At 43.8% G+C, this 15856-nt stretch overlaps 1 protein-coding gene across 2 annotated transcripts in view; it reads right to left on the reverse strand.

The window, feature by feature from the left end:
* HYDIN (HYDIN axonemal central pair apparatus protein) overlaps positions 1-15856 on the reverse strand; it is a 235599-nt gene that overhangs the window by 143940 nt on the left and 75803 nt on the right. For both annotated transcript variants that reach the window (XM_040982405.1, XM_040982404.1), the window contains exons 12-16: positions 14027-14094; positions 6993-7228; positions 4920-5020; positions 2516-2651; positions 127-291 (exon numbers count right to left, since the gene is read on the reverse strand). In XM_040982405.1, the coding sequence (XP_040838339.1) occupies positions 127-291; positions 2516-2651; positions 4920-5020; positions 6993-7228; positions 14027-14094 (706 nt within the window). The remainder of the gene's footprint in view (positions 1-126; positions 292-2515; positions 2652-4919; positions 5021-6992; positions 7229-14026; positions 14095-15856) is intronic.

Consider the following 15856-nt stretch of genomic DNA (forward strand, 5'->3'; position numbering starts at 1 on the left):
AAAACATTACAACTACAAATAATTGGGGGATTTCTGCATATGGCATATGCCTTAAATTAGGAACCTCAAAATGTTGGACAATCAGTCAAGTAATTTAAACTTACAGTCCAGAAAACTGGCTCTCACCATTGGAGGGTTTGGGCTCCCAAAGACAGAGATGTAAACTGTGGATCTGTGTGCTCCGATGACCTGGGTCTCCAGGACCAGTGGGATGTGCGCAGTGCTGTGGGGAGGGATGATCCCACATGGGGCGGGGCTGGACAGCAGCACAGCAGGTTCACTGCCATACACCTGGTGGAACAGACAAACCAAGGGGTCAGCAAGCCACGACACAGAACAAGCTAAATACATTCTTTCATTCATTTCCAAACAAGTACTGTACTGAATCTTATCACTCAGGCAAACAGGCGGGGGGGGGGGGCCCCAATTCAGCCAGAGCATGTTTGAGTAAATGGAGTGTGTACAAGGCCGAAAAGGGAAAGATAAATGAAGTGCCCAACCGGCATAAATTCTCCACAGTTCGGGGAGATAGCCCTGTACTGCCGCATTTCTCAGCCTGGCCTCTGGCCTTCGTGCTTCAGTTTCCACCACCTTGTCACTCTGTATTCCATCAACAGATACTGCTGGTTTGGCCTGAATACATGCCATTGCTTCCCATCTCCATCCTTTGGCACCTGTTGTTCCTCTTGCTAGAATGGCTTACTTGGCACACTCAGGCTGACCCTCGCCCCAACCCCACTGCCACCCATGCTGGGTATGTGATCTAGGGTGGAGGCTTTTCCTCTGTTCTCAGGCAGCATCTTGTGAACTCCTTTCCATAGCATGCAAAGAACAGTCCTGTGACCATCCCCATGCCCATCTGCTCTCCAGGCTGGAAACTTTGTAGGGCAAGGAACAGGCCTCTCCTCTCTACATGCTCACTTTATAGCCACAAGCATATACTCACTCTGTGTGTGTGTGTGTGTGTGTGTGTGTGTGTGTGTGTGTGTTTTATGAGAAAACGAATGAGTGATTCAAATGTCATCAGCCACTTAGCAATGGGTGATCCTAGGAAGGGCACCATGTGGTAGATTTCTAGCTTTTGTGTAAGAAGAACAAATCAAGCCTTAAAAATCCCATGGTCGAATAAGCTTGGGTAACTCCCAGAGAGGTCTCTGCTCGGGAGAAGGACAGAGCATGTGGCCTCATTCATCCAGAGCCCCGTGCTCCTCGTGTATGTGATATGGCCTGACACAACCACCTTGTCCAGCAGTGTTCTGCTGAGCCCTACTGAAGCCAGAGGCAGAGAAAAAAAAAGGAAATAAATCAGTTAATACAAATCTCATCTTTATCCATGTTTTGATTTTTTAAAAAATTATATGTTGTTTCAACTATGGCATGAAAACTGTGCCTCTTGGTTCCTGGGTGTTGGACTTCCATTGAAACCCCATGCTTTAGGCAGGTAATTCATCCTTCTCGCAGCCCTGAAACCAGGGGTGGCACTGCTCTGAAACGCCATGGTGATGATGAGAGCTGCTGGCTGGCTGCTGAGTGCTGAGTGCCCAGATGCTGAGTGCCTGGATGGCTGCAGATGCCATCACCTATGTGCTTGGCTTCCAGGTCTGCTCCAAGCAGCCCACGTAAGAATTCTAACTCTTTTTCCATAGAAACCTGTTGATGACGAAAAGGGAGTTATCCTAGCCTGTCCTTGAGTTGACTTGAGTTGGCTCAAGACTTGACTTGGCTGCAGAAGTCATGACAAGAACCGAACACAAAATTCTGACTGTTTCACCAGTGTCTGTCTTGAGCTGTATTTTTGTGATGCAGCCTAAGCAGCTCCCATACTCTCCTTAAAATTTGCAATAAATCCATAGCCAAATAATCCCCACCCCTTGATCTGTTATTTGCATGAAATTAGAGAACTGTGCTTACACAACTAAGATTTAGACACAAATATATTCTTGATCAGCTTTATCTCATTAGTCACCTCCCATTACTCCAGCCTGTATACACCTTGTTAAATCTTCTTCACAGATCAGATTACTTAGTCTCCCAGCTAGCTAGGTGTAGAGCCATAGGGACAGAGATATATGTCATAAAATGCTACGGGCTAACTCCTTTCTCATTCCCAGCATTGCTTCTACTCTTCTGGTTCAACAAGTCCACTTACAAAAACTGCACTGTCATATCTCAGTGCTGTTGTTCAAGTCACAGCATAAACAGGTTATTTCTCATGCATGGTTCATTCACAGGCAATTATTTGCAGGTGCGCTTCTGCGTGTTGGCTTAACTGACACTTTTCCCTTCTTTATTAAGGGCAATTTCCCTAGGAAATTAACAATCATTTACACCTACAGCTGTTTACACATGCAGATGGCAATCCAGCTGCGGCTGTACAACCCCATCTTTGTGTTATCTGAGGATTAAAGTTCAGGATTATATAAGGCCATGTGTTCAGAAACATGGTTCTTCAGTAGGATGCCGCTTTCCTACTGAAGGAGTTCAGCGGTAGAAACACTAAGAGAAATGAACTCACCTGAGGCAGGACCTCATAGTACCCTGGGAGATCATCACAATTGACAAGCTGGATCGTTTTCTTATATGGGTACTTCAGAAAGCAGCGCCCAAAGTCCACCTCTTCCTCAACCAACTTGAGGGTAGGTACAATGCACCTGCTCGAAGGAGACCAATTAATTCAAGCAGAAGCTTGTTTACACTCAGAGAACACAGAGTCCCAAGTTAAATACATTTGTCACTGTCACATAGTAGTTTTTAATAACTACATTAATCATTTTCAAATCTTCTCTCCTGTCATCCACCCCCCCGCCCCGCCCCATGCCCGCTGCTCCCCTAGTCATCACTTTTTAACCAAAAAAGAACTAGAAGCAGAACTCCTTAAACGGTGGTTAAGGATGATTGTATTGTTTTTCATACTTGGTTTCTGGCAAGGGGCTCCCATGGTGCCAAGTTCCTTAGGGTAGTGAATCTATTTCTATGTCAAACAGGGCCAATGACCTCAGCATGGGGCCCTAATTAGCTGTGACACTTTGGACCTGTCAGAAAGTTCGCCAAGGGCTAGCAACAAATCACATCATCTAAATAATGGTCATAATTCTAACTTCTATGCAAAGCAGCTGCATTGGGTGGGTAGTCTCAGGCAGCTGTTCAGCCCAGAACTGGCACCGTGACAGTGGTTCTCAACATGTAGAGGGCCTGGGGGAAGGTTGAGTGCAGGGGAGAAAGGAGTCAAAGCCCTGTGTTGGCCTGTTATCACGTGACTTGGGTTCTGAGTTCTGTCCATAACCCTCAATGTCTACTGTGTTTGCTGCAATATATAATGCAAAGGTGAAGAGTACTGGCTTCTGAATTAAGCAGAGCAGGTCCAAACATGGACCATAAAAAGCACAACCGGCGCCACTTTGGGCAATCGCTTTCTGTCTTGGAGTTGCATTTCTCGCATACGTGAAATGAAGGTAAAGTTGAGAGATAAACACAAACATACTCCACTCTTCTCATGTTATTGTGGGGACAATCCAGGTGATGATATGAGTGAGGGGCAGAGCCCAGCACCGGGCACATGCTCAGTAAGAGGGCATTAACCTGTGGTCATGCGCGTGCGGAGCCAGCAGAGTCCTTTCAGGTATGGAGTTCTAAAACAACCCTTCTGGGGAGTTAGCAAGCAGTTCCTACAGATTACAGCCAAAGTGACAACATGAAAGAGGCTCTTTGTGCCCCTAAGTTTGTGATTTAGCCTGAGATGAGTGGTTCATTTTCAGTCAGAACCAAAATTTGTCAGTTGACCTAAAGCCCTTCATGAAGAAGATCCTTTACTGCCTGAAACACTGTAACTGAACTGAGAGTTGATAATATTTGACTTGGGTCACAGGGTAGATATTAGTAGGAAACTCATAGACTTTGTGGGCCTTTGTCTTTTTTTTTTTTTTCAGTTTCTGTAGAGGGAAAGGGCTTGAAGGTATCTGAACAAGCTTAGGGACAAAAGGAGCGTCAGAGCAAAAGGCAGGTTTAACTATGAAAAGGATCAAACAAAAGACCTTTTGCTGAAACAAACAAATTAAGTCTTCAAGGAATACTAACTAGGTCAAGACAAGACAATGTGTTCCTAGTCCCAACTCAAGTTCCTTTAGGGAACTTAACGTTTTGTCTTCATTTATGCCCAAGACACATAAGGAATGACTTACTATCTTCCCAACGACCAGAGCAACTGCACTTTCTTTAATGTATTTCTCCCCAAGGTTAATGACAGAACTACGTTCCAGAACGACACATTAACATTCCCATTTTCTGTTTTCCCACACACAGCATTTGAATACACATACTTGAGAGTTCCAGATCTGGGTACTGTTTGCTTTGGGAAAGTGAAGCCTCAGGGTTTTATTTGGGACCCTGGCCTCATCAATGGGTGATACCACTCCTGTTGGGAAGACTGTCATTGGCTCAAGGAGACACAGAGAACAAATGGCTGAACTCAATGCTGACTCTGGCTTTGGGAAAGCTGGTGATGGCAGCCACATGGTAAGAGCACCCTGGAGCAGGAAGCTGTCATCTGAACAGACCCTCCACTATGGGGGTGAAGGCAGCTGCTTGTTGAGGTTTAACTCCAGAGAACTCTGCTGAATGCTGAAAATGATGCCTAACAATTCTTGACCTCTTCCTTCTAAAACCTCTTCAGTTACAGGTTTGAACGTCAGACCCAGGATACAGCACTGCCTTAGCATTCATCAACACACATGCAACTCTCCTTGGCTCCATCGAAGGTGCATTAGAAACACTGCCCCTTTTAACCGTGGTCATCCAGCATCAGTTATACCGGGAAGGCAGTATAAACGGCAGTGTGCCCTGGCTGACAAGTGAGCTTGCTTCTGGGAGGTGTCTCAGGGTAGGGGTGGGACTCTTGAAGACAGAAAGCAGACGAGTGATACCTGGCTGTAATTAAGAGTGCCAGGACCTCTTCTCCAATGCCCTCCACATCCACCATCAGTGCCAGCTCATATTTCTGCACAGTGTTGGAGCATAGGGTCACCTGGAAAGGAAAAGGAGAGAAGTTGTTATGAAAGGCCAGCCCCCTCTCTACACGGTGGGAGAAGGAAGCCATGAGGAGGTCCCCCACGACCAGGGTGGATTCCAGGTGCCGTTTTGGATGTGTGGACTTTTACATTTTGTCTTGTAGGGTCAAGACATGCTGTTTTCAAAGGCTAGGCGAGAAATCAAATGGCTTTCTTAGCACAATAATGTTGCCCATTTCTGAGGCATTTTATCAAAGGAGCCATTCACCTGCACAAGAAGAAAAATGACCAGAAAAGAATAATATTACAGAAACTTTAATCACTGTAATTTGAATCGTTCCATTCACCTCAAGGCTGTATGAATTATGTAAAACTCAATATAATGACAAAACACTACAATGAAATTTCTCTTACATAAAAATAAATGGAAATAACCATGTCAGTTCCAGAAAGATGGTGTAAGAAATCAATTAATCTCTTTGATCAAAATCCTGCCCCTTCCTCATTCCTGTATTCATTATTAAAGCAGAAAACAGGCAGCTATAAAGGTCTATCTGAGGACAATAGCTGGCCAGAACATTTTCCCATTTTTATTCACTGCTCTGAAACTTCTGAAAGCCTTGTTACAATTTTTAATTGCATTGAAACGGTTTGTACTGGAAGAGATACTTGTTAAGTCTAGAAAACAGCTTCTGGCATGGGTTAAGGCTTCTCTGCCCATAAATTATGTATCAGGTACTAATTAAAAATTTTTTGGGTTGCACAGGGAATCACTGGATGCAAATGAGAGTCCACATAGACCTGGCTGAAGTGCCCTTCAAGGAGGGTGGAGAAGGCTTTTCCAGACATAAAGGAACAAATAAAGACGAAGTCACTGATTTGGAAGGAACACTGGCCAGGCTTGGAGAGACGCAGAGCATCCCAATGTGACTATAACCCCTTGTTTCTAAATCTTGGATAGGGGCAGAAGAAAGAAGAGGGACTAGTTCTAGAAGAAGGCCACCAGGGAGGCTGCATCTTTTGGGATCTTCCTGTGCTAGGACAGTGAGGCTGAGTGTTGCTAAGCACAGCTAACTAACTTGATGGAGGCACTTCCCGTCAGGAGAGCCACACTGGGCCCCCTCGAGCAGCTGCCGTGATGCAGGGGGGCTGTGACCCTGCCTACGCCTGTAGGGAAGCTCCAGGAGGAGCCACATCTCTGACAAAAGATTTAGGATGAGTGGATTTGAGGTGAGACACTAGGAAACCTTAAAGAAATGATGACTGGATTTAATTTTCAATGGTACTGACTAAAAGAGAAAATTATTAACCTTAGCCATGAAGTCATATCTGTCTTTCTTCAACTGAAAAATATAAAATAATTGCCATCTAGTAACTTGAGATACTGTTAGACCTAACTCTTCAAAAGAGCAATAAAGTGATAAGAGCCAGCTAAAAACCAAGTTAATCATGAAATTATTCTCCTGGTGGTCCTTGGAGGCCATGGCTCGGGGCTGCAGGGGTCTTGATTTCATCCAAAGCAAGGAAGGTGGAGTTATTTGCCTCTTCCCCACATTCTCTGTGGAACCCAGCAACCAGTGCCGGCAGTAACATCACATCTGTCTTAGGCATGCAGCCTGGCATACAGCTGGTTTAAGGATCTGAGTCTGCAGGCGAGAAGATCTTAACTATGAATGGGCTCTTATGCCTCTGTGAGTACCAAAGGGCACACTCTCTGTAGACAGCAGCAGTTCCACGAGGGCATGCCAGAAGCCACTGTTTTGCTGAAGGTGAGGCCCATCCAGTGGAGCAGGGTCAGTTTCTTGGATCTGGTTTTTCTTGCTGCCATCCTTTCTTTTACTCCCAGGTGTGCTTGTCTGCATGAGCTGATGAGAGCTCCCTCCCAGGGATATTGGACCTGATGGAGTAAACCTGGATGGGATTCCAGGGATGGCTGGAAGTCCTGCTGCTTGGTGGTGTGCCCATGTACGAGGAGGCTGGGCATATTACCTTAATAGCAGCAAATCCTTGGGAGCGAATGGTGCCGGAGCTGGGGGTGATGGTGAATTCTTTCGGTTTCATTGTGGGTCCTTCTTCCTTGGCTCCAGCCAGCCCTTGGTGGTCTGGGCTCAGCTCACAATTTGAAATGCTTGGACGGCCATGACCATCCCCAGGGATGCGCAGTTTGAAAGTCATAGGAACCAAAGAAGTATTATTGAGTGAGCACATCAAGGTGTAACAGAACCCTGGAAAACAGGAGAGAAGAAATGGCTTTCTTTGAACCTCAATCTGCGTTAGTAACTGCCAAACCCTTGAATTAATTTGCTATGAAATTATGCTACTTGACTTCACCCTGCCTTAAATACTACTTCTGATCAAAGCCATTCATCCACCTGTGTGTGCCTTCATTCAATGACTATATCCTATGTAATTACTATGTGGTAGATTAAAACAAAATCTCCTGATAAGGCCTGATGAGCTAGCTAATGGTTAAATTCTTGCCGATCTCATATGGGTGCTGGTTCAAATTCTGTCTACTCTACTTCCCATCCAGCTCCATGCTTGATCTGGGAAAGCAGTAGAGGATGGCCAAAAACCTTGGGCCCCTGCACCCGTATGGGGAACCCAGAAGAGGTTACTGGCTTCCATGGGATTAGCTGTTGCAGCCACTTGGGGAATTAACAAGCAGACAGACGATCTTTCTCTCTGTATCTCCTCTCTGAATATTTGACTTTCCATTAAAAATAAATATATATTTTTTAAAAGCCTGATTGTCACTCAAGCCCCTCAAAAGGGACAGCCTGTGTTAGTTTGCTGAGTTGTCTTGCAGAAGCATACTTTATACTTTTTTTTAAACAAAGACATAGATTTCTTTTAAAAAACTCCATAGATTTTGTGTACTTTCCAGGTGTGTAAGAAGACATTTGCATGGTCCTGCTCACTGTGTGACTCAGAACCTGTCAAGACATTAGACTGTCCTGGATCCATCTCAGATCATGCTCTTGGAGTTGATGCTACAATATCAAATAGCAGCTGCTCCCAAGGCAGACCCCAGAATCAGCTCCAGAGCCAGCCAGGGAGCAACACTTCAACTTCTACCTTCTGCAGACAAAGCTGCTTGGTCATCCTCTATCGGCTCTCCTGCATTCACTCCAAGGGGACTCGTGCTCCTTTCCTAAGAGCTGCAGAGCTTCCTTGCCTGGTGAGTCATGGACTGAGCTCTGATCATTTGGATTTCTTGGGTGATCACTGCATTTGCTGCCGCGTTCAGAACAAGCAGCATTAGCATTAACCATAAGAAAACACCGGAAGCACCTCTACATTGAGGCCTGCCACAATAACGACACTGGTCTAAAGGAGTCATCAGTGTCACTGCAGAGGATGCTTGGAACGAATATGCTTCTGCCCCACAAAGCAACATTAACTTTCAAGTGAGACCACAGCAGCAAACACAGTCATGTCTCCACTGTGATCCCACATCTGCAGACCCACTCAGAAGAGATCTGTTATGGCTGAGCCGTGGCAAGGGTGACTAGTGGATATTAGAAAGGGGAAGCGTTACGGTGTTGTATTGTTTAACAGGTTAACAATAAATAACAATGGGCTGTAGATTTCCAAAAACTCTATAGAGGAAAGCATCTTGAAAGTCTTTTTCTTTTTTTTTTTTCCTTTTTACCAAAAAGAAATTTCAAACATTTGAGGAGATAGACATGTTTACCGTGATTTGAACATCATATAGTGCTTACATAATCAAGACATCACCTGGTATACAATAAGTACGTACAATTTTTATGTGTAAGTCAAACCAAAAAAATGTGTAAATAAGAGAAGCAGAATAACTACCAAATTAAGCACACTTGAAAGGCAATTCTGGAAATTCCAGTCATTTACATGTCAGATTCAGTCATGTAATTGCTGCATGTGATTTTTCTGCGTTTGCCCAATATTGGGTTCTGAAACCACAGATGCCTTGCCTTTCTTTTACCCTGACGTTTATGGATTAAACATCCTAAGGCAGTGTGTATTCTGGAAAGCAGAGCATATAAACACTCGGGGGGCGGGGGAGTCTTCCACACCATTGCTCAGATTTTCATAGAGCAAAGCCAACTGTAATGCACTAGTCAGAATGGCCTCTTACACTAACGTGTGTCACTTTCCACATTGCTTGTGAAAAGCCAAAAGGAAGGGAATACTGGTTTAAGACTGTTCACTAATAATGATGTTATCCCCAGGTGCGTGGTTGTACCCAACCCTCTTACTACTGCATCTATGATTCCACCTACATGCAAGTATCTCCCCTGTTCTAACGTCCAGTAGATCAAAAGCCAACATTTGGTTTTCCTTTCATTGGAGTCATTAGCAACATGGTGGACAGAATGTCTTAAGGATTCACAAAGGTGCCTCCTCTTTCTTTCGGAACTTTAACAGTGACATGAAGGACACAGCTGTCAAGGAGGTCAATTGTTTCTTTTTTTCGCTAAAAAGACTTGGAGAAACTAGCACATAAAGCTGCAAAAGAAGAATTATGATTCCTTTAAAAGCCTGAATACTAACTGCAGCACGAACTCCCTTCTAAAGAATATTCTCTAACCAATGAGAATAACAAGTCGATTCAGCAATACACAAAAACCAAAAACTAAATTACAATTAATGGACTTTTTGTTACTTGTTGGATATTTTAGACAATGGTCTTAATTTTCCTAGTAAAGTAAAAATGTCCACAAAGCAAAGGGGAGATATGTTGACTAGACCATCATGCAAATCAGGTGGGCATCCTTGCAGCTGTTCAGAAAAATAATGAGGAAGAATGATCAGTATGCATACAGTCAATCCACTCTAGACATAAACATTTAGCCTCACTTAGAAAAGAAACACGGCCTACAATGGAGGGCTGTCCCTTGTCCACTCCAACCATCTCTGAGCAACGATTATGCCTCTTGATAAGAAACAGTCTTGAGAAACCTGTCAACACTGCAGTTCTACCACAAAAGAGAGAAGAAAGCCTCAAAATGAGAGTTGATAGGGAACTCTCCCCTCTGCGGCCAGGGTCACGGAGGGCTCCTGACTCGTCGGCTCTGTCTGCCGTCACAGCTCACGAAAACGGTACGAGTGGAGCATGATCAGCAGTGCCCAAATCATAAAGTTGAAAATATGTACTTGTAATCATCTATAAATCCTTCAGAAAGACTTGGAGTCTTTTTAATTAATTTATTTATTTGAAAGGCAGAGTTACGGCGAGGGAGAGATCTTGTATTTGCTGGTTCACTAACCAGTTGGTCATGACAGCCAGAGCTGGACAGAGCCAAAGCCCGGAGCCTAACTCTTCTTCTGTGTCTTCCACAGAGGTGGAAGGGACCCCAGCACTTGGGTCATCCTCCACTGCTTTCCCAGATCATTGGTAGGGAGCTGGATTTGAAGTGGGACAAGCAAGACTTGAACTGGTGCCCATATGGGATGCTGGCATTGCAGGCAGAGTCTCAAGCCACTCTGCTGCAGCTCCAGCAGCAATTTGAATCTTTTAGTACAGAAAGACCACTGCCATTAAGTGTATTAATTAAGAAAATTTTAGACTTCAATTTCCCCACATAGAGATTATTGCCTTGCACTAGAAGAACTACAAATAATTTTTTTCTTTCAATGTGTTAACCCTTTGATTAAAAAAAAGAGTCTACAATCTTTGGAAAACGTACAGCACAAAAGCGCACTATCAGTCTTTTGTAGGTCAAACTGAGGATGCTGGAGCTCCTCGAGCCATCAGATCAGACTGTTCACCTGAGGAAATACTAACTACAAGACCCATGTGTTTACAAGTCTCCTCAATTGCAGTCAACTTTAATTAGTTACAACTAAACTTATAAAAAACCAACTAGTCTACAAATTCAAGAGGATTTCTCTAAATACCCACTCACAAAGTCTCTTCTCTTTCAATGAGTACTCTAAAAATACATTTCATTTCATAAAATGAAAGTGACGATAATTTCTTATTAACAAAGTCTTTCCTGTAGGCATTTTAGAAGAATTCTTCACTATGTCAGATATACACATACATTGCTCTTAGTATCTTAAAAAAATAATTACTTGGAGAGATGAAGAGACAGATAAACATAGACAGGCAGGGTTAGATAGATACCTTCCTACACTCATTCCCTAAATGCTCCAAGAGTCCCCAGAAGGGGCTGAAGCAGCAGGGGGGTGGGGAAAGGTCTCCCCGACGGGTGGCAGGAACCCTTCACCCTAGCTATCAGCACAGCCTCCCCAGCAAGCTGGAGTCAGGTGCTGCTGCTGGGTGCTGAAGCCAGGCACTCTGATACGTACGGACCTTAGCCACTAGGCCAGATGCTCACCTCACTTTGAGTCTCATCCCACACTGCAATTTAGCTTCTGCTCTCAATACTTACAGTTGGACCTAGAAATTACTAGTGACTTCTAACTCAGCTTGGTCCACATTAACATCAAGTTATTCATGTTAGAAGCTGGCCCATTAAAAATCATCTGTGCTTTGAAGGCCCTCTTTTCGTGATATGTTTATGGTCATTGACACTCACTAGAAATAATACGCAGATAAAAGCAAAATACAGAATTTTAAGGAAATCACTGGTCTCTTGTGGATATACAACAGGTTTCAAAAGGTTCACTGAAAAAGGGAATTAAAGTGAGTTTACTTTGGTACAAATTTTAAAATCCATGCGGAGAAACAGTCTTAATCTCAAGGGAAATGTGTACTATGAAAAACTATGCATGGACTACAAAATTTTTGTACCATAATAAATATCTTTTGTTTACTTATTTATTGAAATATTGATGTATTTATTTGAAAGAATTAAAGAAAGAGGGAGACATAGAAAGAGACAGGTTAATTGCCCAAATGGCCTCAATGTTCAGGGCTAGGCCAGGCCAAGGCCAGGAACTCCATCTGGGTCTCCTTCATGGTGCAGGGGCCCAGGGACTTGGGCTATTTTCTGCCACTTTCCCAGGCATATCAGCAGGGAGCTAGAATGGAAGTGTAAGAACTGAGACTTGAACCGGTGCCTGTATGGTATGTAGGCATTGCAAACAGTGGTCTAACTTGTAGTATCACAAAGGCTGGCCTCAGTAAAAATCTTTTAATTCAAATTTCCGATGATCTTTCTGAAGTTCCCTTTGTATACTATATTCCAGTGAAATATACAATATTATGGGCCATGACATTCAGTGAAATGTACAATATTAGGGGCCTTGATATTTTTTAAGTGTCTGAATTCTGGAATAAAAAAGCTTCAGACGTCTAGAAGCTCAATAATTAGCTTGCCATTAGTACATAACATTTACAATAAATTTCAAAGCTCAACAGCAGGGTGGATTCTGACAATGATTCTGGGTGAGATTTCTTGGCATTTCTGACTTATGATACTTCTTTGGATTCTGTTTTCAGCCCCCAGGGAAACAGGAGACGGGGCGCAGTGTCCCATGTCCCTGTGCTATTGTATTCTTGCACTCTGGAATCCATGCTGTTGTCATGCATCAGTTGCTATGCCCCTCCGTGGACTCAGTTTGAACTGTCTGGGGGCGGTGTCTGCACAGGTCTATGGCACGCTACCATGCCTCACGTGGTGGCTGGCTACAGCTGCCTTCAAGAGAGCGTGCTTCTCTTAATTGGCCACCTGATGACTGTCAAGTTAAAGGTCACTTACACTTTTCTTCAAAAGGGTCTACAGCTCAAATATTCTCTATATTATTATTTTTAAAAAATCCCTTCAGCCATTTATATATTCCAAAGTAGCAGTTACTTAGCTTCATCTGCGCATGTTTTGCTAATAGCTTGGACCTGGTTCAGTATCACGTATATAACGGTGGGTGTTTGTATAAATGAAAATGGCCTGAATAAATAAAACTGTCAAAACCTCAAAATGTTAACTGATAAGGGCATTATGAATAATTTCTTTTTTTTTTCCTCAATAACTCTTTCTCCCCAAAGCTGACTGGGCTAAGGAAGATGAAGCAAAAGTAAAAACGGAAGCAAAGAAGCAAGATGGAAAGGAGAACGGAACATGGCTTTAGGCTGGCATTTATCAACATGTTCTTCATGATTACTTCCTGCAAGGAAGGCAAAGTTGTTTAAACCAAAGCATATTAGTTAATTTGATAGGATTTAAAGTCAGGTTAGTAACAGAAAGTAAATACTAAATATTAAGATTCTGTTAGGAGGGATGAACCCACAAACCATGGTATATCAAAGATGTCCTCACCAACCAAGAAAATACTCTGTCCCTTTGGAGGCAGGATTATTCCCACTGACAGTGCATCAGAGTAGATGGCTCTCCATTGCAACACTAATCCTGCCACTGGGATGTCTGACCGTAAGGGGTCACGCCACTGCCCCAGGGTTCAGTGCCTCCATCTCTCAGAAGGGGGTAATAAGCAGTCCCTCCTTGCCATAGAACTAGCAAAATTTTAAATGTAATATTGCATATAATCCATCCAGCAGTGACTCAAGTACAAGAAATAGCAAAAAAAAAAAAAAAAAAAAAAAAGAGCTTCTGCTGCTACTACTGTTATCATTTTTACTACTGGAGAAGTTTAGACAGGAAGAAGTTTAGACATGGCTCAGGGAAGCGACCGGATGAGAATTTGACACCGAGATATATAAAAGCCTTTGATACAGAGCAACAGAACTCCAGGGTAGACCCACCGCAGAGTTCACCTTAAGCTTCAGTGCCTCTCTATGAAGCCAGATCATCAAGTCAGAATGCAATTTAAATACAGTGCAGAGTGCTTGTGGAGAGGACGAAAGCTCCCGGGGCCTCTGCTGTCTCATCGTGAGAAGAGCGGAGACAGCCACGGCCTGACAGCTACCAACCCCGGAACTCAGCCACTGCTTTCAAGTGCAAAGTCGACTATGGGACCAAAATGCCATTGCTGCTGAGGAAGGGAAGAACAAGCGTGGAGCCTCCTAGCTCGTTCCCACAGAAAGGCTGAGAGAACATTCTGTGTAGACCCTTGCTCCTTTCACAGGGAGGGTAAAGGAATCCCACCCCATCTCACATTTAAAAGGGAAAGTTACTCACCATAGGAAACATCACCGAAGTGAAGCGCGGGCACGTTGAAGTGGAAGGTAGGCCCAATGACACAGCCTCTGGAAGGCAAGCGGGGGAGATCAGAGAAGCCAGTGAATTCAGGGTGACCGGCTGGAACCTACTGAAGTCAGTTGTAGATGCCAGCACATAAATCATGAGATGATGGCTAGTCACAGCGGCTCTTAAAATTCTTTGTCAGAACTCAAACCATGGACTTAAATTTAAGCAAATGACGCTGTGGTTAATTTATTGCTTTATTCTTACCAAAGAGTAGGGGCAGAGGCTAGCAGGCAAACTACCAAACCAGTGGCACAAAAGGTGGTGAATTTGGGTGTCACATAAAGCACGTCACATAATTAACTTTGCATATCTGAGAAATGTCAAAGATCAATGATTTGAGTAATCCCTGATGATCATGCTTTCCTAACACTTATAAAAAATTATTTACTTATTTGAAAGGCTGAGTTAGAGAGAGAGCAAGAGAATCTTCCATCTACCAGAGCAGGCCGCACTCAGTTCCCTGTAACTCCATCTGTGTCTCCTATGTGTACGCCAGAGACCCAAATATTTAGGCCACCTTCTGCTATCTTCTTAGGTGCATTGGCAGAGAGTTGGGTTGGAAATGTAGCAACCAAGGTTTGAACTGGTACCCACACAGGATGCTGGCATCACAGGTCGTGGCTTAACCCCTTGTGTCACAATACCAATGTCCTCCTCTCCTACAGCCTTCCCCTCAGCTGACAAAAAGCCTCTTAATTCCATCCATGCTACCACCTCATATCACTACGTAGCTCCATTCATGTTGCCTTCCAATTGTAACCTCAGCCTGTCCCTTTACCTCCAGTAGTCTGTTCCTCTTACGTTTAGGATTACACCTGGTCTACCAGGACAATCTCTTAAACTGAATTAACTACATAACTTAATTCTATCTGCCACCTTAATCCCCAAGTGTCACACAACCTAAACAGACATCTTTGGGAACTCTACATTTCATACCTACAGTAAGCTAGTGGTTGTAGATCTGCCTTTTATTCATTTCAAGCTAGAACGTCTCTCTAAGATCATGAGGGCTTACCTGAGTGAAATAAATCAACATTTAAAGATCCTTCCGGGTTACCTGGTCCAGTCCTCTCTTGTTTAAACATGAGGGAAGTATCTTATCTCATGAATAAATGTCTCTTCATAAAAAATATGGGCCCAGCGCAGTAGCCTAGTGGCTAATGTCCTCACTTTGAACTACCAGGATCCCATATGGGCGCTGGTTCATGTCCTGGCAGCCCCCCTTCCCATCCAACTCCCTACTTGTGGCCTGGGAAAGCAGTTGAGGATGGTCCAAAGCTTTGGCACCATTGTGGGAGACTGGGAGAGAAGCTTCTCGCTCCTGGCTTTAGATCAGCTCAGCTCTGGCTGTTGCGGCCACGTGGGGAGTGAATCATCAGATGGAAGATCTTCCTCTCTGTCTCTCCTCCTCTCTGTATATCTGACTTTCCAATAGAAATACATTTAAAAAAAAATAAGAATTTTCCCTGGTTTTAGAAATTGTTTGTGGTTTGAATCCCCTGGACATTTTTGGATATATAAAACAGAGTGTTAAAGGAACTGAAATGATAGAGCACCGAGCTAATCCACGTCTCTTGGAAACCAGTGAGCGGTGTGGGATAAAGCCCAACACTCCTTCTGCAGCCAGGTTCTCCTTCCCTTTGAAAAGACCCAGGAATGAACAACATTCCCGCAAACTGCCTGCCCCTGAATGGGAAATGGGCAGATGGGAATGTCCAGAAGACAGAACGAGAGCCTTAACATCCACAGGGAGTTGGAGTT

This window comes from Ochotona curzoniae, unplaced genomic scaffold, assembly GCF_017591425.1.
Source record: "Ochotona curzoniae isolate NIBS_2020 unplaced genomic scaffold, NIBS_Ocur_1.0 contig_3622, whole genome shotgun sequence".
Taxonomy (NCBI): domain Eukaryota; kingdom Metazoa; phylum Chordata; class Mammalia; order Lagomorpha; family Ochotonidae; genus Ochotona; species Ochotona curzoniae.